Consider the following 25,471-nt stretch of genomic DNA (forward strand, 5'->3'; position numbering starts at 1 on the left):
AAGAAGGGATGACTCGGCCTCAGAAGCAGCAGCTCTTGAAAAGAACAACGGGGTCATGAGTTAAAGAGTACATTTTAGCTCACCTCAGCGCCAGGTCCATGTGCTGTGACCTGACGGTTTTGCCCGATCGCTCACTCGCTGCTGATGAAACTCTCATTGATGATCTCCATATGAGAACGTTGCTAAACCCTGTGGAACCAGCTTCAACCTTTGACCCCTTGTGTCCACCTGACTGCAATTGTATGAGTGTGTCCCAGTGTCATTTTGGTGATTAATGTGGGAAGCAGAGTTTGGTTTGCAAATCGCTAATGGTGTCTGAAAACACAAATAGCGAAATCATGAAATCATTAGGTGTTTTTTTTTTTTGTAACAAGATGCTTCTTGACAGTCTTACAGAAGGTCAGATTACCAAAACAAACTGGAGCATGACAACACACAGGTTGTGTATGATTCGAATCTGAATGGGAGACCCCGTAGCCCACTCATCCCTGACGCTGTTTTTTTATGAAGACCCCTGACTGACAGTCTGAACTCCTACATGTTCCCTCACTCACTCACCCATCCACTCACTCACTCACTCAGTCACCCATCCACTCACCCATCTCAGTCAGTCATTAACACTCACCCACCCACTAACTAACCCACTAATAATACCATTTTTAAAACTCAAATATATTAGTGACATCATTCAGTATATTTCTAAAGCATTTTCATCTCCATTGCAATTGTGTGAATAATGCATTTTTTTACCTCCCCCTCTGCCTGTCAGTAGCTCCCACCTTCCGTCTGCCCCTCTCTCTCTCTCTCTTAGTCTCCTCCCTCCCTCTCTCTGTCTGAATTCCAAACTGCATACTACCCTACTATATACTGCATTAGTACATACTGCATGCTACACACTGATTTTCTGACTAGTAAGTAGTACAGTAAGCAGTATGAAGATAAATGATTCATTGTACAATAGATGTCATGTGACCTCACATGACAGACACGTGAAGCATGATGGGATGCAGTATTCACTGTAGTGAGCTCTGGTTGTATTCTGCATATTTTGGTGAATGTAGCAAGCCATCAGGGTACTTTTACCATACTACAAATTCATGTACTACATCCAATATGCATACTGCATACTAATGAAATGTTGGTATGTAGTACGTGGTAGAATGCAGTTTTTGAATACAGCTTCTGTGTGCTGTGCCCCATTGTGTTGTTGGAGTGCCATACCGCTGATCACCACAACAGGGAGTCTTGAGTCTCCAGGTGCACAGCTCATTGTCAGGCAGTGAATGGAAACAGCTGAAATATTCCCACTTCTCCTCACTGACCACCACCAGTGCAATAGCCACTGAGAAGACCCGCCAGCTCTGGGTGAATGAGAGTTTATAGTGTTTGCAGCTGTAAACTGTGGTTATTGATACATTATGCCAGTCAATGCCATGTCCGGTCAGTGCCGTGTCCAGTCAGTGCCGTGTCCAGTCAGTGCCGTGTCCATGTCACAGCTGGTTAAAGATACTTTATGCCAGTGTGCAGCCAGTACAGTGTCCAGTTAGTGCCTTGTGCTGTCAGTGCTGTGTCCGGTCAGTACAGTGTCTGGTCAGTGCTGTGTCCAGTCAGTGTGGTGCTCGGCTCAGTCACAGGGCCAGGCTCCAGCTGTGTGTAATGGAGCGGTCAGTACAGAGCTGACAGCCGCAAGACAGGAATTTCACAGAGAGGAAAATAAAATTCCACTCTGGCCACCTGCTGACACTGCTCCCCTCTCCCTCCCTCACACTCTCTCTCTCTCTCTCTCTCACACACTCTCTCTCTCTCTCTCTCTCTCCCTCTCACACACACTCTCTCACACACTCTACCTCTGACACACTCTCTCTCTAGTCTTTCACACACATAATCCAGACAATAATTACCAGACTGTCTTGTCTCATGCTGTTCATGGGGTGGGGGACAGTTGTTAACTGCCATGTAACTTTTTAACAGCACCTTAAGGCAGGAAGGCCCTCATGGTGGCTCGTTAAGGATTGTTCAGGTGAAAATGGGTCAGCATGACAGGACAGACTGCCCAGTCACGCAGCTTGGACAGGGCCCAGCATTCAGAGCATCACTCCAATTACTGATTAATTATGGCAGACAGGACTAGCCAGGCAGGAATCTGGCATCAATCATCAAATAGTTTGTGATTGTACAAATGGGGCCACACACTGACTGGGGCCCCTGCACTGCACTGGATATACACACCTGGGCTCACACACTGACTGGGGGCCCTGTACTCTACTGTATAGACACACCTGTCCATTCTTAAAATGAAACCATTGGGGGGGCAGAATTATTGACTGGGGTGGGGGGATTTCACCCGTACATTTCGTAAGTAACAACTATAAATAAACACCACTCTGAAATACGGGGAAATGTACCACCCTGAAATTATGCCTATGGGCAAATAACTGATGCATCACCCCCCGTCCCCTATGCCTATGGAGCAGGCCATACATTTTTGGGGAGGAACAATTTAATGTTCTCTAAACATTGGGACACGTCCCCCCCAAACCTACACCTACAGTGAGGGGAAAAAAGTATTCGATCCCCTGCTGATTTTGTACGTTTGTCCACTGACAAAAAAAGTATCAGTCTATAATTTTAATGGTAGGTGTATTTTAACAGTGAGAGACAGAATAACTACCAAAAAATCAAAAAAGTTATAAATTGATTTGCATGTTAATGAGGGAAATAAGTATTTGATCCCCTATCAATCAGCAAGATTTCTGTCTCTCTTAAAGGGAGTCCTCCTAATCTCCGCTTGTTACCTGTATAAAAGACACCTGTCCACAGAACAATCAATCAATCAAATTCCAAACTCTCCACTGTAGCGTTATGTTGGGTGTATTTGGATAAGAGCATTTGGGCTCTGAGCTGAAGCACTGATCTAAAGAAGACCTCTCCCCCCCAAAGTTATCAGATTTCCTTAGCTCATCAGCTTGGAACTGGTTTGCATCAAAGTGACAGTTTTGGGGAGGATGGCACCGAGAAGAGGCCAAATAGTTTGGAATCCTGCTATGAGATGTCTGGAGAAAGGGGCCTGTAGGTGATAAAAACTCTTTGAAGTGGACGAGAGCCAAAATCCCGACATAGAGCTACGAACCCAGGCCAACCGGCATTTCCAAAAGATGGCATGGATTGACATCAGTCATAAATCAAGCCCCCCTCCAATAGGACACTGGGGGGCTGAAACCGAAATCCAATCTCAAGAACTCAAGGACCAATCACCTATTGATCTGACAGACTATAAGGAACAGCGGACAGTCAGTCTCTCTCTCTCTCTCACCTGAACCAGAAACTCGCTGCCACAGCTCAACCTGTAGCTCTGTTGCCCGAACCGGAACCAGAAACCAACCAAGTCTTTGCCGGCAACAGAAGAGTTAAACTGGGAGAAGGAGATTGAGCCGTACGAAGAATTCTTTTAAAGGACTTTATTAAATAAAGAACTTTACAGACTGCGCTGCCCGCCTGTGCCCACCTGATCAGTGGAGTTTTACAGCTGGACAATTGACTAATTCGACTGTATACGAAAGTGTTCAGTCATTTAAATAGCTATTTGAGTCTTAAGAAACTTGACCCTTGGAACAAACAGGGCCCTGCTTTCCTCAAAGACTTTGTCTTCAAGTAACTACGGTGGAACCCCTGCTTACAAAGAAGATTTTGTGCACAACCTTGGAGCCTTCAAAACAGTGGAAAATCTGTTTGGAAAAGACTCTACATTCGCAAAACCCCAACTTCCAGGTGCATTGACTGAGTGGAAGTTCTTGGACAAAGCCGAACCGGACTGCCTTTGTTCCAACCACACGGACCTCGTGCCGTGTGCTGTTATCTGAGCCCGAAGCCAGAGAGGCCTCTCTGCGACGAAGTTCAGATAAGTTTAACAGTTTGGAGCTCATGATTCATGACATTTGAGAAATAAATTAGAAATGTTAATCTGTGATTCATAACTCTAGAATGTGTAATATCATTTAGTTTTCTTAAATATAAACGTGTGTTGCATTCAACTGTTTTGTTGATAATTTTAGAAATAAAATCTGTCAACGCCGAGAAATATCTTCTCACTCCTGTTTAACTGTTTAGTCTGAAATTGACACAAATTAATAGACATTAGATTATTGGTGGCCCTGCCTATCCTTAATCATTGAATAATAATCAGTTAAGGGAAATTGTGGTAATGATAGGATCTCTCGGCACCTAAACGTAAATGAGACTGATATATATATAACGAGAAGTTACCTGACATTAAATACTAACCTGCGTAGTTATTTAATGTCTGACTAACAATACTAATGAGAGACTCACCTTCGTCTTACTAACCGGTATTGTAGTCAATGTGTTTATAACCTTTTTTGTTTAACGATTTGTGTGTTATCATATGCGATCCCATGGTCTTTGATTTGGTCACGGAAGTGATTTGTCTTTGATTTGTTGATCTAGAGTTGAATTTTAATAAATTTTTTCCTTTTGTATAATTAGTGTAGTGCTACATTTAGTCTTTGTTTTTGAATAAATTTGACAATTTATATCTTTGGAATTGGTGTCTGCGTCCAATTGAAATTGGACAGAAATTGAGTTCTACAAGATTCCAGGATTCGTGATAAGGTGATACTATAAATTCACTTCTTTAATTGAATTTTATAAGTGTACCTTACGCTACATAATTGGTGCCCCGTGTGAGGAATCTTAGACTGAAAATAACTAGTTTCTGTAATAGTTATTGGATAGCTTTGTCCAGAAATCCAGATTCCAAAGTTTTGAAACAAGAAAACTTTTGTAGGCACGATACACTGTTTGTACTCTAGAGGGCGCTCTAGAACTGCCCATGTGGTATGTGTATGGTTTCCAAAGTCACAAAAGGTTAAGTCTGTTTAGTTACTTGTGGTAAATTGTTGATATTCTAAGTTTTGGCATTAGAGTCATTAAGTGATTAATCTCTTACTGTTTGGTTGGGTTGTTACTGAATAACCAAAAACAATGACGACCCAAATGTCCCCATGTGAAGCATTGATTATGAAAGTATCAGGGATTGAGATCTCCGAATACATTGAAAGCCTAGGCGGTTTGGACTTTGATGAAGTAGAGTCGCGTCGAACTCAGTTGTTGAACGACACTACGACACAACTCGAAAAAGAAGAGGCGATAGATGTTGTGAAGGTTGTGTCTAGCTTAGCGCTTGTGAGCTCAAGGCTAGTGGATTTGAGCATAAGTAAATTTGAAAAATTGAAAAAGCTAGGAGAAAAGTATGCGAAAGTGAAAGACGAAAGATCCGAACTGCATGGAATGGCTTTAGAACTCGAAGGAAGACTAGAGGCTTGTGGAAATCAAGTAATTATGTTGGATGCTGAAAGAGAGGATTTAATTGAACAAAGGGAGCAATTAAGAAATGAATTAAGAGAATGTCAAGAAGAATTTGAAACAATTCTGAGTCAAGTAAAAGATCTGCAAAATGACAGGGATAAAGCAGCGGAAAATGAGAGGATAGCTGTCAAGGATCGTGATGTTTTGGAAGCGCATCTTCACAAAACCGTCATGGAGAAATATAAGGATACTTTAAAAATGGAGATACTTGAAGGCGAGGTCAGACATTTTAAAAGGGACAGTGAAGAAACAAAGAGAGTAAATCAGGAGCTTAGGGGAGAACTCAGATCACGTGACGCTGAAAATGAGTATCTCAGGCAACAAATAGAGGCCCTAAAAACTGCATCTCGGTGGGCTGCAAAGCCGACGCCAGACAGAAAAAGGGAACAGGCCAGGATACGGAGTCGCACACCGTCTCCATATCTAAGCCCTGGGTTGCCTCACCGTGATCTGTCCCCTGCCCGTAGTCAGTCCCCACCCAGGGCAAGGAGCCCGTCGCACCGACGAAATTCCTCCCCCGAGAGTCCGGACCGAAAGGTTGACATGCGACAGCTGAGAGAGCTGGCTAAAGATTGTGAGGTTTTTAACCCAGCAGACAAGGAAGGAAATGTCGCAGCATATATTAAGGACATTAAGTATGCTTTGCGTTTCTATCCTGATGCTACGGAGAAGGAAAAGGTTCTCCTAATCCGCAAAACCACTTCTCGCCAAGTCCATTCTTGGATGGAGAGGCAAGGGTCCGTGGTCTGCGATAGTTTTCCGCGATTGTGCAGAGCATTAATTAGGGACTATTCCAGGTTCATTGACCCGGTGGCAGCAGTGACTGCCGCACACCAGATCAAACAGGGTAAATACGAGTCCCCCCGCGATTATTATGAGAAACTTAGGAAAACCTATTTTGCGGGTCAAGATCGACCCGGGGCAGAGGAAGAAGTGAGCTTTAAGGGTTTGTTTGTTGCTAATTTGTTTCCAGCGATTAAGGAAATGATCATATTACATGCAGACGCTATGCATATGAACATGGCCGAAATTCGTAAAATGGCACAAAAAGCTTGGGAAAGCAAGTACAATAGCGCTTCTGATGGTAAAGACACAAGCACCCGAGTACTGGCAGTGCACTCTGAGTGCCCTGTTTCTCCACTGAAGTTAAAGGGGGCCGGGATGCCCAAGGACAGAACCCAAGACCCCCAGGCTTACAAGGAAAAGTATGAGGAAAAGCAATCTGCTCCCAGCCCAGTTGGGTCAACTCAATCTCTGAGCAAGGCTGCAGGTTCTGAGCTGCTGCAACGCTTAGCTCTGCTCTCGTTGCCCCCTCTTCCCAAAATGGAAATTAGTAGCCAGGGTAAAGGGCCGGACCTGCCACCTGAGCTGGAACTAGCTCCGGAGCCACCCCCTGTCCCCGCCTCTGTGTGGTTGATTGGATGGGAGGAACGGCAGGGGGGTTTCCCTGACACATCAGCTCACTGGTACCTCCCAGTGGGGGAAGCTGCCTGCAAGCAAGCTGAACCTTTGACGATGTTACTGGGTGATCTGACACAGAGAGGCAGAGCCAAGCGAGTTTACATAGAAGTGACCATTGAGAGTGTGTGGAAGTGTGGAGCCTTGTGGGACACTGGGGCTGAAATTTGTTTAATGTCCGCCACCACATTTGGCGACCTAAAACAAATTATGGAAACCTCAGACCAACAACTGAAAGTGGAAGCTTGTAGTGTGAACATTACAAGTTACACAGAGACTAAGGCACAGCTCACTCGAAAGGCGTGGTTAGAATTCACTTTTGGGAAGATGAAATTCGTTCACCCAATCTATATTTCCAATTTGAAACCGAGAAGTTGATCATTGGTCAGGATCTTTTGAACAGGTTAGCACCGCTTATCGATTGTAAACGGAACAAGTTGTGGGCTCAAGTGCAACCACCAAAGCAGGTGGAATTGAATGAGAGACAATGATACAGCCACCAAGGTACTTCCCAATGAGACCATTTTTGTGCATGTCCCTAAAGGGGGCATCACTCAATTCGATGATTTAGCTCTGTACCAGTTAGACTCTGAGCGATATGAAACTGAATTTGAAATTGTAGACGCCTTCTGGGGACACAATTGTAAATTGGACAGTGTTCTTAGCGAAAGGGTAAGAGTGGAAGGCACTAAAATCATAGAGTTTGCAATAGACCAAACCAGTTTGCAAACCACCCTCCTAGAGTCACATGAGAGAAAGCACAGGCTGTCTCACAGCTGGGGGGTCAGAGATGTGGTATTTATAACGTTGCTCCTGAGCAGCTGGATCATAACAGAAAGTGTGATATGGATGCTAGCCAAGCATCTGTGGGTATTGCACAGCAGAGTGCATAACTTCAAAGGAGCACCGGCTTACCTCAGTCCCATTCAAGAAAGGGGGTATGTAGCGTTATGTTGGGTGTATTTGGATAAGAGCATTTGGGCTCTGAGCTGAAGCACTGATCTAAAGAAGACCTCTCCCCCCCAAAGTTATCAGATTTCCTTAGCTCATCAGCTTGGAACTGGTTTGCATCAAAGTGACAGTTTTGGGGAGGATGGCACCGAGAAGAGGCCAAATAGTTTGGAATCCTGCTATGAGATGTCTGGAGAAAGGGGCCTGTAGGTGATAAAAACTCTTTGAAGTGGACGAGAGCCAAAATCCCGACATAGAGCTACGAACCCAGGCCAACCGGCATTTCCAAAAGATGGCATGGATTGACATCAGTCATAAATCAAGCCCCCCTCCAATAGGACACTGGGGGGCTGAAACCGAAATCCAATCTCAAGAACTCAAGGACCAATCACCTATTGATCTGACAGACTATAAGGAACAGCGGACAGTCAGTCTCTCTCTCTCTCTCTCACCTGAACCAGAAACTCGCTGCCACAGCTCAACCTGTAGCTCTGTTGCCCGAACTGGAACCAGAAACCAACCAAGTCCTTGCCGGCAACAGAAGAGTTAAACTGGGAGAAGGAGATTGAGCCGTACGAAGAATTCTTTTAAAGGACTTTATTAAATAAAGAACTTTACAGACTGCGCTGCCCGCCTGTGCCCACCTGATCAGGGGAGTTTTACAGCTGGACATACAGTCGACTGTATACGAAAGTGTCAGTCATTTAAATAGCTACTGAGTCTTAAGAAACTTGACCCTTGGAACAAACAGGGCCCTGCTTTCCTCAAAGACTTTGTCTTCAAGTAACTACGGTGGAACCCCTGCTTACAAAGAAGATTTTAACAGTTTGGAGTTCATGATTCATGACATTTGAGAAATCAATTAGAAATGTTAATCTGTGATTCATAACTCTAGAATGTGTAATATCATTTAGTTTTCTTAAATATAAACGTGTGTTGCATTCAACTGTTTTGTTGATAATTTTAGAAATAAAATCTGTCAACGCCGAGAAATATCTTCTCATTCCTGTTTAACTGTTTAGTCTGAAATTGACACAAGTTAATAGACATTAGATTATTGGTGGCCCTGCCTATCCTTAATCATTGAATAATAATCAGTTAAGGGAAATTGTGGTAACAAGTAATGATAGGATCTTTCTCAGCACCTAAACGTAAATGAGACTGATACATATATAACGAGAAGTTACCTGACATAAATACTAACCTGCGTAGTTATTTAATGTCTGACTAACAATACTAATGAGAGACTCACCTTCGTCTTACTAACCGGTATTGTAGTCAATGTGTTTATAACCTTTTTTGTTTAACGATTTGTGTGTTATCATATGCGATCCCATGGTCTTTGATTTGGTCACGGAAGTGATTTGTCTTTGATTTGTTGATCTAGAGTTGAATTTTAATAATTTTTTTCCTTTTGTATAATTAGTGTAGTGCTACATTTAGTCTTTGTTTTTGAATAAATTTGACAATTTATATCTTTGGAATTGGTGTCTGCGTCCAATTATTACAGAAATTGAGTTCTACAAGATTCCAGGATTCGTGATAAGGTGATACTATAAATTCACTTCTTTAATTGAATTTTATAAGTGTACCTTACGCTACACCACCATGGCCAAGACCAAAGAGCTGTCCAAGGATGTCAGGGACAAGATTGTAGACCTACACAAGGCTGGAATGGGCTACAAGACCATCGCCAAGCAGCTTGGTGAGAAGGTGACAACAGTTGGTGCGATTATTCACAAATGGAAGAAACACAAAATAACTGTCAGTCTCCCTCGGTCTGGGGCTCCATGCAAGATCTCACCTCGTGGAGTTTCAATGATCATGAGATCAGTGAGGAATCAGCCCAGAACTACACGGGAGGATCTTGTTAATGATCTCAAGGCAGCTGGGACCATAGTCACCAAGAAAACAATTGGTAACACACTACGCCGTGAAGGACTGAAATCCTGCAGCGCCCGCAAGGCCCCCCTGCTCAAGAAAGCACATGTACAGGCCCGTCTGAAGTTTGCCAGTGAACATCTGAATGATTCAGAGGAGAACTGGGTGAAAGTGTTGTGGTCAGATGAGACCAAAATCAAGCTCTTTGGCATCTCTCAACTCTCTCTCTCTCTCTCTCTCTCTCTCTCTCTCTCTCTCTCTCTCTCTCTCTCTCTCTCTCTCTCTCTCTCTCTCTCTCTCTCTCTCTCTCTCTCTCTCTCTCTCTCTCTCTCTCTCTCTCTCTCTCTCTCTCTCTCTCATGTCATTATACAACGCTTTCAGCACACCGTGCAGGCACACGCCTCACCTTGACACACACTGTTACACACATCAAACGTATGTCTGAACTATTCAAATATTAGTTTTCCCCCCTTATTTTATTAATTGAACTAGAACCCCTGGCCATATCAACAAGGTAATACTAAATAAGTAAAATAATAAATACCATTTTTGTCTGTATTTTATGTGGAGCTGAAATTAAACACAAACTCAGTTATAGTGCATTATTATTATTATTATTTATTTATTCACATAGTTAATATCTATTGATCATTTTTATAAACTGAAGCGACCTTGTAGAGCCGCCAGCTGTTTGCAATACCTTGTTTGCATACGTTTTGCATTTGGCTGATTGGCCGTGTACTTCTTGTAGGAAGTAGAACCAAACTGAGCTTGGATCGGAACATTGTTCTTGAACTCCTCGTATTTTGCAATAGTGCTCTATTATATTGTAGGTTTTACCGATTGACAAGTTACTGAATGAACATCAAACTTCTCACCAAATGAAAAAATACACAAGACATACAAGAGTTCGCTGTATGTTTTTTGCTGTTTGTTTGTTTTTCCCCGTCATCCGCTTGCGGGGTTGATGCCCTGGGTCCCCGGGCTGGAAACACTAGTTGTGGGTTCAATCCCAGCTGTGGGCACTGCTGTTGTACCCCTGATCAAGGTACTTTATCTAGATTGCTCCAGTAAATGCCCAGCTATATAAATAGGTAAAATGTAAAAAACGGTGTCTGCTAAGAAATCGCGCGAAGATTGTTTTCTGGTTTTATTGGTATGACCCTGGATTTGAGAGGATTAGCCTGTTTGCTGTCTATGAACTTTGGACTGGCTTAACAACACTTCTTACAGCCAACTCCCCCGCCCATCCCTGCACAGGAGAAACACTGTGATAAAGCACCTCCTTTTGGGTGGACCTTTACTGTACCAGCCGTGGACAGCACCACAGACACTACCAAGCATACAGAATGGCATCTGTATGTTATCCTGTTAAGCCCCCCCCCCGAAACACATCTGTAAGAATGTTTGGGATAAATTCTGCTCAGAACTTGGGAGGAAATTCCAATTGACCTCTACATTCTATGCAGAAATTCTGAGTCCTCTGCACCCAGTGTCTTCCGGCATTTGCAGTCTGTAACATTGCAATGGGGCAATGGGGAGCTGGGAGGTCATAGTGTGATCAGTTCTGATAGTCTGGGCTGGGCTGGGATGGACTCATGAACAATGCAGCAACAGTTTTCTCTGAGGTAATAGTGTGATTAGCTCTGATTGACTGTGCTGTGCTTGGCTCATTAACACTGCAGCAACAGTTTTCTCAGTGAGGTCATAGTGTGCTCATTTCTGATTGGCTCTGAGTGATTGGCTGGTCCCATATCTCACTTCTATATCACACAATGGGTTGGATTACACTGTCACACAGATCTTCTCTCTCTCCCAGTCATGCAGTTTTAATCATTAGCCCTCACTGCCTCTTTCCCTCCCACTCTCTCTCTCTCTCATTGTCTCACATCTCTAATCATAAACTGCACTATCCTCATCCTCTCACTCTTTCACCCTCCCTCCATTTCTATGCACTAGCCCCCCACTGCCGTTCTCCTTCCATCCATCCCTCACTCCTTGTCTCCCATCCACTGCCTCCCTCACTCCCCATCTCCCTCACTCACTCTCTCCCTCCAAATCTTGATCCTTTCTTCCTCCATCAGCTCTGACTCTCAGAAAGACTGTCTATAACCCTTTGCTTTTTTTTTTTTAAACACAGCAGGTCTGTTTGACCTGTTTGATTTTTTCGTATTATCAGACCCCCCCCGAGATAATCTGCATGCCCGCCCCACCCGCCCCGATCCAGTAACCCTCGGTAACAGTGTAACCAGTTCATATAGATTAACCACGATTATTATGCAACCTGTAGAAATACACCCGCAGCCGGCCGAGGGGGCTCACACACAAGAGGAGCTGCTTCTGTTCGGTCAGGTCGGGTTTCGCGTTTCGCTGTTCGCTGCTCGGAGTGAAGGCAGTTGTGAACTTTATTCATATGTATTCCCTGTTAATGTATTTTTGGAGTATTCAACCTGAAGGGTGTGAGTTTCTGAAAAACTTTATTTATTTTTATTTTGTAACAAATACATCTGCTGGAGCATTTTGACGAGAATTCTACAAAGACACAGATAAACACGTTCGTAACATTATTATTATTATTATTATTATTATTATTATTATTATTATTATTATTATTGTTTTGAACAGAACAAATCCTCACGTAAACTTTTTAAAATATATTTTTGATGATTTTATTATAACAAAATACGTTGCCTGCGTACTGTAAAGAACGGTTGGAATTATATTTTATTTTTGACTTTTGTTTTTGTACAAAATTTAACATTTTTAAATTGTAAATGTTTAAACTATTTTTTTAATTTTTATTTATTGATGTATTAACATTTTGAATCGTTCTGGAGAGTTCCACGTCCAGGAGCTCCTGTGTCTGGGTGGTTCTCCCATCTATATCAAATTCACATCAATGTTTCTGTCATCCAGACAGCAGATGTGCGCCACATTTCTTCACAAAGTGGATTTTTGATGTCGCAGATAAATACAAGTAAACTCATATTAGGTCAGAAGGTTAGGTTGTACTGGGGCATGATGTTTTTCTTTCTGACCCACTCTTCTTGACCATTTGTGAGGATGTATGGGCACATTTAGTCAGTTACAGTTATTTAAAATATATATCGAATAAATGCACACACAAAACCACAAATACATACGAACACATTAAACGGTAGTCTGTAGATTGTTTTGCACTAATAAATAGTGTTGAATTTGCTGCTGTAGGTCCTAAACGTAGGGAAGTAAGTTTAAAACACCACAATGGGCTTCGCCGAGGTTCTGGAGCAGGTGGGCAGCACCGGGCGCTTCCAGGTGATCCACGTCACGCTGCTGTCACTGCCAGTCCTGCTGATGGCCAGTCACAACCTGCTGCAGAACTTCGTGGCCGCCGTGCCCGGGCACCACTGCGCCCCCGCCAACCTCAGCGCCGGCGACCCGCCCGCGTCCCCCGCCCGGCTGCTCTCGGCGCCGCTGGACGCGCAGGGCCGGTTGCTGCGGTGCCGGCGCTACACTCGCCCGCAGTGGCTGCTGCTCCCCGGCAACGACAGCGCCGCCGCCCCGGAGCTCCAGAACCTGAGCTCGTCCGAGCTGGAGAGCTGCGAGGACGGCTGGGTGTACGAGCGCACCGAGATGAGCAGCAACATCATCACTGAGGTACCGCGCCTCTGTCCCCTGTGCTCTTCTGCTGTTCCTTTATGATGATGATGATGATGATGATGATGATGTTGACTTCAGTGGTGGAACGGATTCTCGCCCAAGGCCAGTAACCAGTCAGCGTTGCTTATGGAAATTAAGGCCCAGTCAGTAGCCAATCATCGGACACCGTTTACAAAATTCGATCCCGCCTTTTAATTTTTAATTTAGTTTTCATTGATTTAATCTTTTTTGTCTTAATCGTAATGATCTTCCTATTTAATTTCTTCAGTTTGTGTTGGAAAAACAAGGGTTAATATCCAAAAAAAAAAAAATCCAATCAGAATTTTTCTTTTGTAGTCTCTTTTATTATTATTATTTTTATTTCTTGGCAGATGCCCTTATCCAGGGCGACTTACAACATAAGTGCAAACAAAGTGCAAGAATACAGTGAAGTACAAGGCACCAAACATTACAAATTCAAATTTACATTAATCAAAGCAATTCAAGATATAATACATTTTACAACTTCCAATTTATACAGTTAAGTACAGTTAGAGTGGACATACATCCTGGAAAGTGCTGTCAAGATGTAGGGTCACAGTCAAGGGTTACGGGAAAGGGAGCAATGAGGAAATGAATCAATAACGCAAGAAGCATGATAAAATGGTATGAAGTGCTATCTAGCAGGGATAGAGGACTAATATTACAAGTGCTGTCAGAAGAGATGTGTCTTGAGTTAAGCGCCGGAATGAGGTCAAGGACTCTGCTGTTTTGACTTCGGTGGGCAGGTCGTTCCACCACTTAGGGTCCAGGGATGAGAAGGAGCGGCTCTGGAGGAAGGAGAGTGGAGAGGAGGCAGAGTTAGCCTTCTGGCACTGGAGGAGCGCAGTGGTCTGGAGGGGATGTATGGAGAGACGAGTAACTGAAGGTAACTCGGTGCAGTGTGGTGAGACAGCAGTAGGTGAGGGTCAATGTCTTGAACTGAATGCGTGCCGGTATCGGGAGCCAGTGGAGGGAGCGGAGCAGTGGAGTAGCGTGTGCGAATCGGGGCAGAGAGACACCTGACAAACCGCAGAGTTCTGGATGAGCTGGAGTGGCGGGTAGTAGTTGCAGGCAGGCCGGCCAGTAGGGAGTTGCAGTAGTCCAGGCGGGAGAGGACCAGGGACTGGACGAGCAGCTGAGTTGAGTAGTCAGTGAGGAAGGGATGGATTCGGCGTATGAGTGAGGAGGAGAATGTAGACAGTAGAGAGCGATAGACTTCAAGGGCAGCTGGGAGTTTGGTCCTTTTCCACTTCTGTTTGGCGGCATGCAGACAAGTTCGGGTTGATCGGAGAACAGCAGAGAGCCAAGTCTGAGGAGGGGAGGGACGGGCAGGACGAGACATGAGAGGGCAGAGAGAGGAGGAGGTGAGGAGGTGAACAAAGAGGAGGTAGCACAGTTGACAGATAGATGGGAAAAACAGTCAATGGACGGTAAGAGAGTGAGGACAGTGGAGGCAAGGGTGACAGAGGGGAGAATGGGGCAGAAGGTGACAGAGGGAGTGGGTGGAGTGGGGAGGGAAGGGAGGGAAAGGGAGAAGGAGATGAAGTGGTGGTCCGAGATGTCCATGGGTGTCACGGAGAGTGTTGAAGGGGAGCAGCCTCTAGAGAAGATGAGGTCTAGCTGGCAGCCTGCCCTGTGAGTTGGGGGTGACGGGGAGAGAGAGAAGTTAAAGGAGTGAAGGAAAGGAAGAAATCCGGCACAGTGGGAAGGATTGGAGAGGTGGATGTTGAAGTCTCCCAGGAGGATGGTAGGTGAGGACAGTGAGGGAGGGAGGAGAGTAGAAAGTCGAGTTCATACAGGAAGGAGGCGAGTGGACCGGGGGGGACAGTAGAGAACTAGAAGGAAGAGGTGAGAGGGAGAGGTGATTTCCACTGCATGGAATTCAAAGCTGTGGGTCGTGATAGAGGAGAGAAGGGGAGAGCAAGAGCCCTGTTCCTCCTCCCCGCCCGGTAAGATGAGGGGAGTGGGACAGGACAAAGAGAGAGGATAAGGCGGCAGGGGTGGTAGAGTTGTCCGGGGAGATCCATGTCTCGGTGAGAGCGAGGAAAAGTGGTGGGAGGCGAAGGCGGAGATGAAGTCGGCCTTGTTGGAAACTGAGTGGCAGTTGCACAGTCTCCCAGAGAGTGGAGTAGAGGGGAGGGAGGAGGAGGGGAGAGGCAGAGAGATGAGGGTAGAGGGATTAGGGAAGCAATGGCGTGCAGGTGCACAACGAGAAGACAGACTAAGCATTACGGGAATCGGAGAGATCATCATGGCTTCTTGCTGTTGCTGTTGCTGTGTGGCGTCTCCTCGCAGGAGTCCCGCAGCTAGAGTCCTTGCCCTTTGGAGATGGGGCCCTTTTGAGTCTCGCAGCTAGAGTCCTTGCCCTTTGGTGATGGGGCCCTTTTGAGTCCCGCAGCTAGAGTCCTTGCCCTTTGGAGATGGGGCCCTTTTGAGTCCCGCAGCTAGAGTCCTTGCCCTTTGGAGATGGGGCCCTTTGGAAGGGGGGCACTGAAGGCTGCTGGCGCTGACTGCTGGCGCAGATATCCAGGGGGCTGTTAAATACTTCACCTGTAACTAATTAGGACAGTGCACACCTGCGTTGCGTTGAATGACACAAGGCTGTGAGTGACTTGAGCGACTTCTCAGCTGGCTTGCCCGAGTGTCCAGTGGCAATGACACAAACACACCGGCTAATTTCTAAAGTCTAAAGGCTAAAGGCTAAAGTCGCTGCTCTTACTACAATACAGGTGCAAGATATACAATTTTAGTTAAACAAGTAACCACATAAAAAATCAATGTAACTCTTAACTAAACTAGGAAACGCGAGAGAAAAGGCGATACTTAGCTGCGGCGACTTGAACGACTTCTCAGCTGGCTTGCCCGAGAGTCCAGTGGCAATGACACAAACACACCGGCTAATTTAAACTGTATTTAGACAATAAACTCACAAAGCTGTGAGGATGGCCCTCCCTCCCATGCAGGACTGCTAATACACTCACCTAAAGGATTATTAGGAACACCATACTAATACTGTGTTTGACCCCCTTTCGCCTTCAGAACTGCCTTAATTCTACGTGGCATTGATTCAACAAGGTGCTGAAAGCATTCTTTAGAAATGTTGGCCCATATTGATAGGATAGCATCTTGCAGTTGATGGAGATTTGTGGGATGCACATCCAGGGCACGAAGCTCCCGTTCCACCACATCCCAAAGATGCTCTATTGGGTTGAGATCTGGTGACTGTGGGGGCCAGTTTAGTACAGTGAACTCATTGTCATGTTCAAGAAACCAATTTGAAATGATTCGACCTTTGTGACATGGTGCATTATCCTGCTGGAAGTAGCCATCAGAGGATGGGTACATGGTGGTCATAAAGGGATGGACATGGTCAGAAACAATGCTCAGGTAGGCCGTGGCATTTAAACGATGCCCAATTGGCACTAAGGGGCCTAAAGTGTGCCAAGAAAACATCCCCCACACCATTACACCACCACCACCAGCCTGCACAGTGGTAACAAGGCATGATGGATCCATGTTCTCATTCTGTTTACGCCAAATTCTGACTCTACCATCTGAACGTCTCAACAGAAATCGAGACTCATCAGACCAGGCAACATTTTTCCAGTCTTCAACTGTCCAATTTTGGTGAGCTTGTGCAAATTGTAGCCTCTTTTTCCTATTTGTAGTGGAGATGAGTGGTACCCGGTGGGGTCTTCTGCTGTTGTAGCCCATCCGCCTCAAGGTTGTACGTGTTGTGGCTTCACAAATGCTTTGCTGCATACCTCGGTTGTAACGAGTGGTTATTTCAGTCAAAGTTGCTCTTCTATCAGCTTGAATCAGTCGGCCCATTCTCCTCTGACCTCTAGCATCAACAAGGCATTTTCGCCCACAGGACTGCCGCATACTGGATGTTTTTCCCTTTTCACACCATTCTTTGTAAACCCTAGAAATGGTTGTGCGTGAAAATCCCAGTAACTGAGCAGATTGTGAAATACTCAGACCGGCCCGTCTGGCACCAACAACCATGCCACGCTCAAAATTGCTTAAATCACCTTTCTTTCCCATTCAGACATTCAGTTTGGAGTTCAGGAGATTGTCTTGACCAGGACCACACCCCTAAATGCATTGAAGCAACTGCCATGTGATTGGTTGGTTAGATAATTGCATTAATGAGAAATTGAACAGGTGTTCCTAATAATCCTTTAGGTGAGTGTATATCTGAATACAGACAAAGACCAAGCAGGACACACGCAGTTGCACTGAACAATAGCTTGTATTTCTCATGGTAGAAATAATCTGGCTGGGCTCAGCGTTCATTAGCTAGGCCCTCAGGCTTTGAATAGAAGGCACCAGCCAACGTCATTGACATTGACTTCAATTAGAGCAGCATTTTGGAATGACAGTAGAATCAACCAATCACAAATTGTCTTGTAATAGGTGGGACAATTGTATGATGCCTCAAGGCCCTCTAGAGGGCCTAAGTATTATTCAGAGAGCCTTATCTTGTTGTCTCACGCTTGAGCCTAGCTGGCTGGCTAGCTTTTTGCAGTGAGTGTATGTAACAATGGTGATGGCAACTGCAGATAGAGTAATCAAGGACGATGTTGTGGCTATATTGTTAGCATCAGTAGAAAGAACATTTTCTGCACTAAAAAGGATCAAGACATATTCCAGGAACACCATTGGACAGGCCCGACTGTCAGCCCTGGCTTTGATCTCAATCAAAAAATACTTCTTTCGGATTTAAAATTAAAAGACAAGCTATATGAACCTGCCAAAGGACAGGAGAACAATGTGAGTAGTTGAATTTATTCCGCCACTATTTGATTGACTGTTTGTTTTGGAAAATGATTCCTTGAAACAACGCAACAGTATTTTCTTCTAACATGGTTCCTGCTATCGATACTGGCAACTGTTGTGTACCTTCGAACTATGACCGGATTGCTTCGCTTGTCTACCAAGATGGCGGCGACAGGTACTCGTGACGTCACACGTGTTCACTCTAAACATACATTATTTGCACTTTAATAGACTTTACAATCTGATTGGATGCCATGTGTCGTGTTTATCCCTCATTCCCTCATTTCTCCTCTTTTCTCCTCTTTCTCTCCCTCTCTGTCAGTGGAACCTGGTGTGTGAGCTACGTTCTCTGAAGCAGATGAGTCAGACCATTTACATGGGGGGTGTGCTAGTTGGCGCCATGATCTTTGGGGGGCTGTCTGACAGGTAAACCACACCCACCCTATCTGACCCTCCTATCTGAACCTTAGCCCCTCCCATTCATACAATACCTCTTCCTGTGTCCTAACAATAGCACCTCCACACTCTATTTTGACTCCGGTCTCCCTCTCTTTCTCCCCTACTCATCCTCCCTCTCCCTCTCCCTCTCCTTCAACCCCCCCACACCCCTCTCTCTGCAGGTTTGGCCGGCGCTTCCTGCTCCTGTTCTCTCACCTGCTGATGGCAGTCAGTGGGACCTGCGTGGCCTTCTCGCAATCCTTCTCAGCCTTCTGCTGCTTTCGCTTCATGGGCGGCGCAGCAATGTCTGGGATCATCCTCAACTCCTTCTCTCTCAGTAAGTGTGAGTGTGTGTGTTTGTGTGTGTAGAACCGTCTCAGAAATAAGTGGAGTCGCGGAGATAAAGCAAACAGAACTTTAATCAGGTCGCTCAGAAGCTCCACGTCAGAAATAATTCCTTCAGTGAGACTTAATGTTTACAAACATGAGTACAACTTTATAGGAAAAATGACGTAACATCTCATGGCCGTTCATCCAATCAGAAGATACAGGTCCGGGTCCGTTTACGATCTGTCCTCCTGTGAAGAGGTGATGGATACAAAAAGCAGATGTCTGTCTTTGATGTGCACTAGGAAGATGCGATCCCACGGTGGTTATTTACCTAGTGTCAATCGCTCAGTAACAGAAACATTCCTGCCTATCTTGAGAAACGATTAAGTCATAAACAAATTCACAGCAGACATCTGTAGGCTATTTCAGCACTGTGTAATCTTACATTACTGACAGGAGATTCTAACAAACCAACCTTGTTGACACTTTACTTGTCTTGCTAAATCTAATCTGCTCAGTCTGTATACAAACTACTTCTAATGCTAGTATTAATATAAAACATTATATAATTATCACAAAACACTTTCTTCAACATCCTATACAGCGTCTTCAGTGTGTTTGTTTGTTTGAGTATGTGTGAGTCTGTGGAGAGAGCATGTGTGTGTTTTTAAACTTGGGTGTATTTTAATCTTACCCCCTCTCCCCCTCCCACCCCTCAGTTGTGGAGTGGATTCCCACACAAATCCGCACAATTGTGGGCACAGGGACCGGCTACTGCTACACCATTGGCCAGCTGGTCCTGACAGCGGTGGCCTACAGCATCAGAGACTGGCGCTGGCTCACCCTGGCCGTCTCCCTGCCCTTCTACGTCTCCTTCCTGTACTCCTGGTGAGAGAGAGGGAGAGGCAGAGTGTATGTTAAACTCTAATGTGTGTGTGTAACAGCTGTCTCTTAGCCCATGACAATAAGGGAGACCACACTTGGGGTAAAGACTTATAACAAATGTTTTTTTTAACTGACACCACAGCAACCATGGTACCTGGAAGCGATTTAAGAGGACCAAAGAGATAGGACAGAAAAGAGCAAGACAGGGACATACAGGATACTTTTCACAGGGAAACTGTCAGCAGGCATATAAGCAAGGTGCACGAGACAGGGCATCTCTAATGATATTATCAGTACCTTGAATATGCCTGATATCTAAATGGAACGCCTGCAAGAAGAGACACCATCACATAATGCGCTGGTTAGGCGACAGCATACTGTGTAAGAAGGTCAATGGTTTGTGGTCCATGTAGACAACCAAAGGAGTCAAACCAGCCCCCACATACACCTCATAATGTTGGAGCGCCTATATTATCGCCTCTTTCTCAATCACCGAATAATTTAACTGGTGGTTATTAAACTTGCGGGAAAAATAACCAACGGGCATATCCATACCCGCATCACCCTCCTGCAGCAGCACAGCACCTGCGCCCACATGACTGGCATCCACCTGTAACTTAACATATTCAGTTAATTTAGGAACAGCCAGCACAGGAGCAGAGGTAAGAAGATCTTTGACGTTTTCAAAGGCATTCTTACAATGGGAAAACCAGAAAAACCTTGTTCCAGCCTTCTATAGTAACCAACCATCCCAAGGAAACGCATGAGTTCCTTTTTAGTGGTTGGAGACAGAAAATTATCTGGCAAATACTTTAGCGCATACAGGATGCACCTCCGCCTGCCCAACCACTTTTCCCAAATAGGTCACAGTCACTTTGGCAAACTCGCACTTTGTCAGATTCACAGTCAGGCACGCTTCAGCTAAACGGTCCAACAGCGTGTGTATTAACCCTGTGTGTGTGTATCTGTGTGTTAAGTGTTTGTTTTTGTGAGAGTGTGTTTGAATTATTAACCTTGTGTTATTAACCCAGTGTGTGTGAGGATGTGGGGGTGTGTTATTAACCCTGTTGGTGTGTTAAGCATGTGTGAGTGTGGTTGTGACTATTAACTCTGTTAATAACTCTCTGGGTGTGCATGTGTTATCAACCCTGTATGTGTGTGTTATTAACACCTGTGCGGTGCTGGCAGGTGGTTGGTGGAATCGGCGCGCTGGCTGGTGCTGAATGGGAAAGAAGACGTGGCCGTCAAGAACCTGCACAGGGTGTCTCGCATCAATGGCCGCAAAAAGGAGGGGAAGAAAATCACCCCTGAGGTCTGACACACTGACTGAATGTCACACACTGACTGATTGACACTCTCACTGTCAAAAACTAACACACTGACACACTGACTGACTGATTCACTGACACTCTCACACACTGACACACTGATTGACACTCTGAATGACTGATACAGTGACTGACTGTGTTGTGTTGTGTTGTGTTGTGTTGTGTTGTGTTGTGTTGTGTTTTGTTTTGCTGTGCTGTGCTGTGCTGTGTAGACACTGTGCTCTGCAATGCACAAGGAGCTGTCATCCTCCCGGGGGTCCCACTCAGCCCTGGACCTGCTGCGGACCCCGGGCATGCGCCGCATTACCATCTGCCTGTCGTGTGTCTGGTCAGTGTGCCCCCTGTCCCCTCTCTCTCTCTCTATGCTCCCTCCTTTTCACCCTCTCTTTTCTCTTTCTCCCCCTCTCCCCATCTCTGTTTCTCCCTCTGTCTCTGTATCACACTCTCTTTCTCTCAGTCTCTCTCTGTTGCTGTCTGCTTATGGGTCTTACTATTGCTAACTGTGTCTCTCTGGGTGTCTGGGTGTCTGTGTGTTTCTGTGTGTGTGTGTGTACAGGTTCTCCACCAGTTTTGGATACTACGGTCTGTCGATGGACCTGCAGAAGTTTGGCGTCGATATCTACCTGATCCAGGTCATCTTCAGCTGCGTGGACATCCCCGCCAAGTTCATCACCACAGTGGTCATGGCACTGCTGGGGAGGCGGCCCTCGCAGTCTGGCACCCTGCTGCTGGCTGGCATCACCGTGCTCTCCAACATCCTGGTTCCAGCTGGTCAGTGTGTGTGTGTGTGTGTAATTCACCCAGTGTGTGTCTGTGTATGTGTGTGTGTAATTAACCCAGTGTGTGTGTGACTTTGTATGTGGTTATCTGGGTTAAAGTGACAGTGTGCTCTCTGTGTGTTTTGTGTGTGTGTATTCAGAGCTGCAGACCGTGCGCACCAGTCTGGCTGTAATGGGGAAGGGCTGCCTGGCCGCCTCCTTCCATAACTGTTATCTGTACTCTGGAGAGCTGTACCCTACTGTAATCCGGTAACACTCCTCCTCCATCCCTCCATTGCTCCCCCTCTCGCTCCCTCTCCCTCTCTCTCTCTCTCTCTCTCTCTCTCCTGTACTCTGGAGAGCTGTACCCCACTGTCACTCAGAGACACTCCTCTGCCATCACTCCATCTCCCCTCTCTCCTTCTCTTTCTCTTTCTCTCTCTCCCTTTTCCTCTGTCTCACCCTCTCTCCTTCCCTCTCTCTCACCCTCTCTCTCCCCCCCCCCCCCCCAGTCAGAATGGTATGGGCTGGGTGTCTACGATGGCGCGGATCGGGTCTATGGTCGCTCCTATGGTGCTGTTGTTAGGGGATCTGCTGCCCTCGTTGCCGGGGCTGATCTACGGAGGGGCGCCCTTCGTGGCCGGAATCTTCGCCCTCTTCCTGCCGGAGACGCTGGGGCAGCAACTGCCCGACACCATCCAGGACGTGGAGGAAAGGTGAGTGAAGGGGTGGCAGGAGGGGGCAATACTCAGAAAGTACCGAGAACATTACACAAGAGTTTATCCGGGGAACATATAGGAGATACACTAGTTGTACTCCAGAGTTACACACAGTTTATAGGAGATACACAGAGGTCTATAAAGGGTTTACTCATGAGTCACATTGGGAGATTTCATAGCAGATGCAGAAGTTTTTTCCTCAGAGTTTAAGGAAACCTTGAGTGGGAAACCCATTTACCCCTTGGACTTTTCCACATTTCATTACGTTACAACATGAATTCAGAATAGAAAAACAGAGTATCCGGGCAAGAAGGGCACTAGTCAGGGAGGCCACCAAGAGACCTATGGCAACTCTAAAGGAGTTAGTCTTCCACGGCTGAGCTGGGAGACACTGTGCAAATAGCCTGGGTGCATAACAAAAGAGGCCTTTATGGGAGAGAAAAAACTCACATCAAATCTCGGCTAGAGTTTGCCAGAAGGCATGTGGGAGACTCTGAGACCAAGTCGAGGAAAATTCTATGGTCTGATGAGACCAAAATAAAGCTTTTGGCCTCAACACTAAGTACTATGTTTGGGGCAAGCCTAACACCGCACATCTTCCTGAGAACACCAGCTACACAGACAACTGCACCTGTCCTCTGAAGAGCAATACACACAGGTTCAATTCATACATGGGTTACACATTCTTGATTCTACAATGGTGCAAATATAATATATTTGGCATCTAGACAGGGCACTATCCCACATCAAGATAGAGGGCAAAATGGATGCAGCAAAATACAGAGAAATCCTGGAAGAAAACCCCCTCCCCGCTCTCACCGGAGAGAAAACACTGTCAGCACAAGCTCACCAGAGAACACCGTCAGGAATTATTTTGCCTAGGGCCTCAACACACTCTAGAATTGCCACTGGGTAGAAGATTAATCTTCCAGCAGGACAATGACACCTTAAAAACAAAAAGGTCAATATTGGTCCTGGAGTGGCCCAGTCAAAGCTGTCAAAGGGTGAAATAAATCGGCTGGGACTGCAACCCAAGTTGCAATTGAGCCAATAGTCTTACACATTATGTAGAGACAATCAAGTTATTTTCAGCGCATAGTTTCTAAAAAGGTGTGTGTGTATTGGGTGTAAAAATGCTCTTTGTCTGTATACTTCATGTGCTGTCCAGTTTCATAACGTTGCCACACCCCTTCCAGGTTTGCAGGGCGGGGCCCCAGCGATGTCCCACCCATAGAGGAGGAGCTTGTGCTGAAGGAGGTCAAAAATTCGCTGATGAAGGAAGCCATCTGATGCCACACCCCTGTCACCAAATGACCCTCCCCCTTCCCTTCAGTGCACAATGGCCACACCCCTGTACAGTTAAGTGTAGAAGTGTCAGTGTCTGCGACACTGTGTATCAGCTCTCTCCATGTCAGTGCTTCAGTATATTAATGTGTATATATATATATATATATATATATATATTCATGTTTCAGCGAGAGCTTAAGTGTCAGTGTATCCCAGTCAGTGTAACTAGTACCAATGTCCACACAGGGCTAGATAAACAGAGAACTTGCATCCCATACTGAATTCTATGTATTTCTATAGTTTACGATTATGTAAAAAACACAGAGCTACACTCAGTCATCACCTGCTTGTGTTACTACAGTGTGTGCTGTGTTGTCTTATATTTTCTATTCTTGCCACATGTGTCAATGGACTGCAGACTGTATCATGTTGAAATTAAGTGAAATTGTGTGTGTTGACTGACTGTGTTGCGCTGAGCAGGGTTGATGTGTGACCTGCCGTGGTTCGGTGCCCCAGACTCCCCTCTCCCTGCGCCAGTGACACCTGTGTCTCAGATTGCATTTCTAAATAAAGCAGAATTTCTGAAGCTGGCTTTGTGTGTGTGTGTGGGGGGGGGGGGGGGGAGTGTCAGAGTGGGCATGACTAATTCCTTACAACTCGCCTTAAAAACAGCTTTTAAGGATCTCTGTTAGTTGCAAGTTTTAAACAATACTTTTGTTGCTACTGCTGTTGCATGTTTTTACTCTGTCTGTTTAGCCTACTTGACTTGTCGCTCTGGATACGAGAAGACAGGGTTATAAATAAAACCTATTATATGATTATTATTATTAATAATAATATTATTGTAGTTGATGAGATACAGAAACAGTGACGTAGCTTGCGATATGCACAGAGTGCGAGAAAGGCTGTGTACTTTGTGCTGGGGCAGAAGCGCTGATTAACATGTATTGGGAAATGGAGTGAACAACTAAGATTGTTTAATTAATAAACTGTACAGCAATTTAGCACAATATTGTTGTGTGAAAGTTGTATTATGGACTCTGTCACTGCAGCTGCAAAGCCGCTCCGACACACAGCAGTCAGGCCGCTGGTTTCACAGGAGACTCAGGCCCGCAGCGCTGCTCGACACCGGCTCACACACTCATCAGCGCCACCGCATCTCCATCTGCTTCCCGCAAAGCCTTTTCACGATCCGGATCTAGTGAGCCCGGATCCGATCCTGTTAGTACTAGGACTGTGGCCTACTGTGTTTGTTATTCATATGCAATAGAGTTTCAGCAAATGTAATGTAATTATCTTTAATATTAGAATAGCTGAAACATTAGTTTAAACGGCACAAACCGACACAAACGTAGCGCAAAAGAAAGAGGGGTGTTTGGTTTGATTCTGATGTTGTGGGGGGGCTGAGTGACGTCACTCGCCAAAAATAAATAAATGTTAATATCTTCAAAACCAAAACAGCACAAGCGTTTATTTCATCAGCACAAACCGGCACAAACAAATTATATGGAATTTATCGTTCGTGCTGTAAGTTGGGGGGGCAACTTCACGGAGCTGTTTTAGTTTTTTTTTTAATACGCATGTGCAGCATTGCGTAGAAACCTAA

General features: G+C 45.4%; 1 protein-coding gene across 2 annotated transcripts; it reads left to right on the top strand.

Moving 5' to 3' along the window:
- The first annotated feature begins 11,978 nt into the window (after positions 1 to 11,978).
- On the top strand, positions 11,979 to 24,451 carry LOC136764622 (solute carrier family 22 member 6). 2 transcript variants are annotated; one of them, XM_066718831.1, is made up of 11 exons: positions 11,979 to 12,229; positions 12,886 to 13,314; positions 18,443 to 18,546; positions 18,741 to 18,895; positions 19,608 to 19,776; positions 20,962 to 21,085; positions 21,314 to 21,429; positions 21,658 to 21,872; positions 22,021 to 22,129; positions 22,372 to 22,575; positions 23,775 to 24,451. In XM_066718831.1, the coding sequence occupies exons 2-11, from the start codon at positions 12,922 to 12,924 to the stop codon at positions 23,866 to 23,868; spliced, it is 1,683 nt and encodes a 560-aa protein (XP_066574928.1). In that variant the 5' UTR covers positions 11,979 to 12,229; positions 12,886 to 12,921; the 3' UTR covers positions 23,869 to 24,451. The 2 variants fall into 2 exon arrangements, with proteins under 2 accessions (XP_066574928.1, XP_066574929.1); XM_066718832.1 differs by having other exon boundaries at positions 11,980 to 12,134.
- The last annotated feature ends 1,020 nt before the right edge of the window (positions 24,452 to 25,471 follow it).

This window comes from Amia ocellicauda, chromosome 12 (assembly GCF_036373705.1).
Source record: "Amia ocellicauda isolate fAmiCal2 chromosome 12, fAmiCal2.hap1, whole genome shotgun sequence".
NCBI classification, from domain to species: Eukaryota; Metazoa; Chordata; class Actinopteri; order Amiiformes; family Amiidae; genus Amia; species Amia ocellicauda.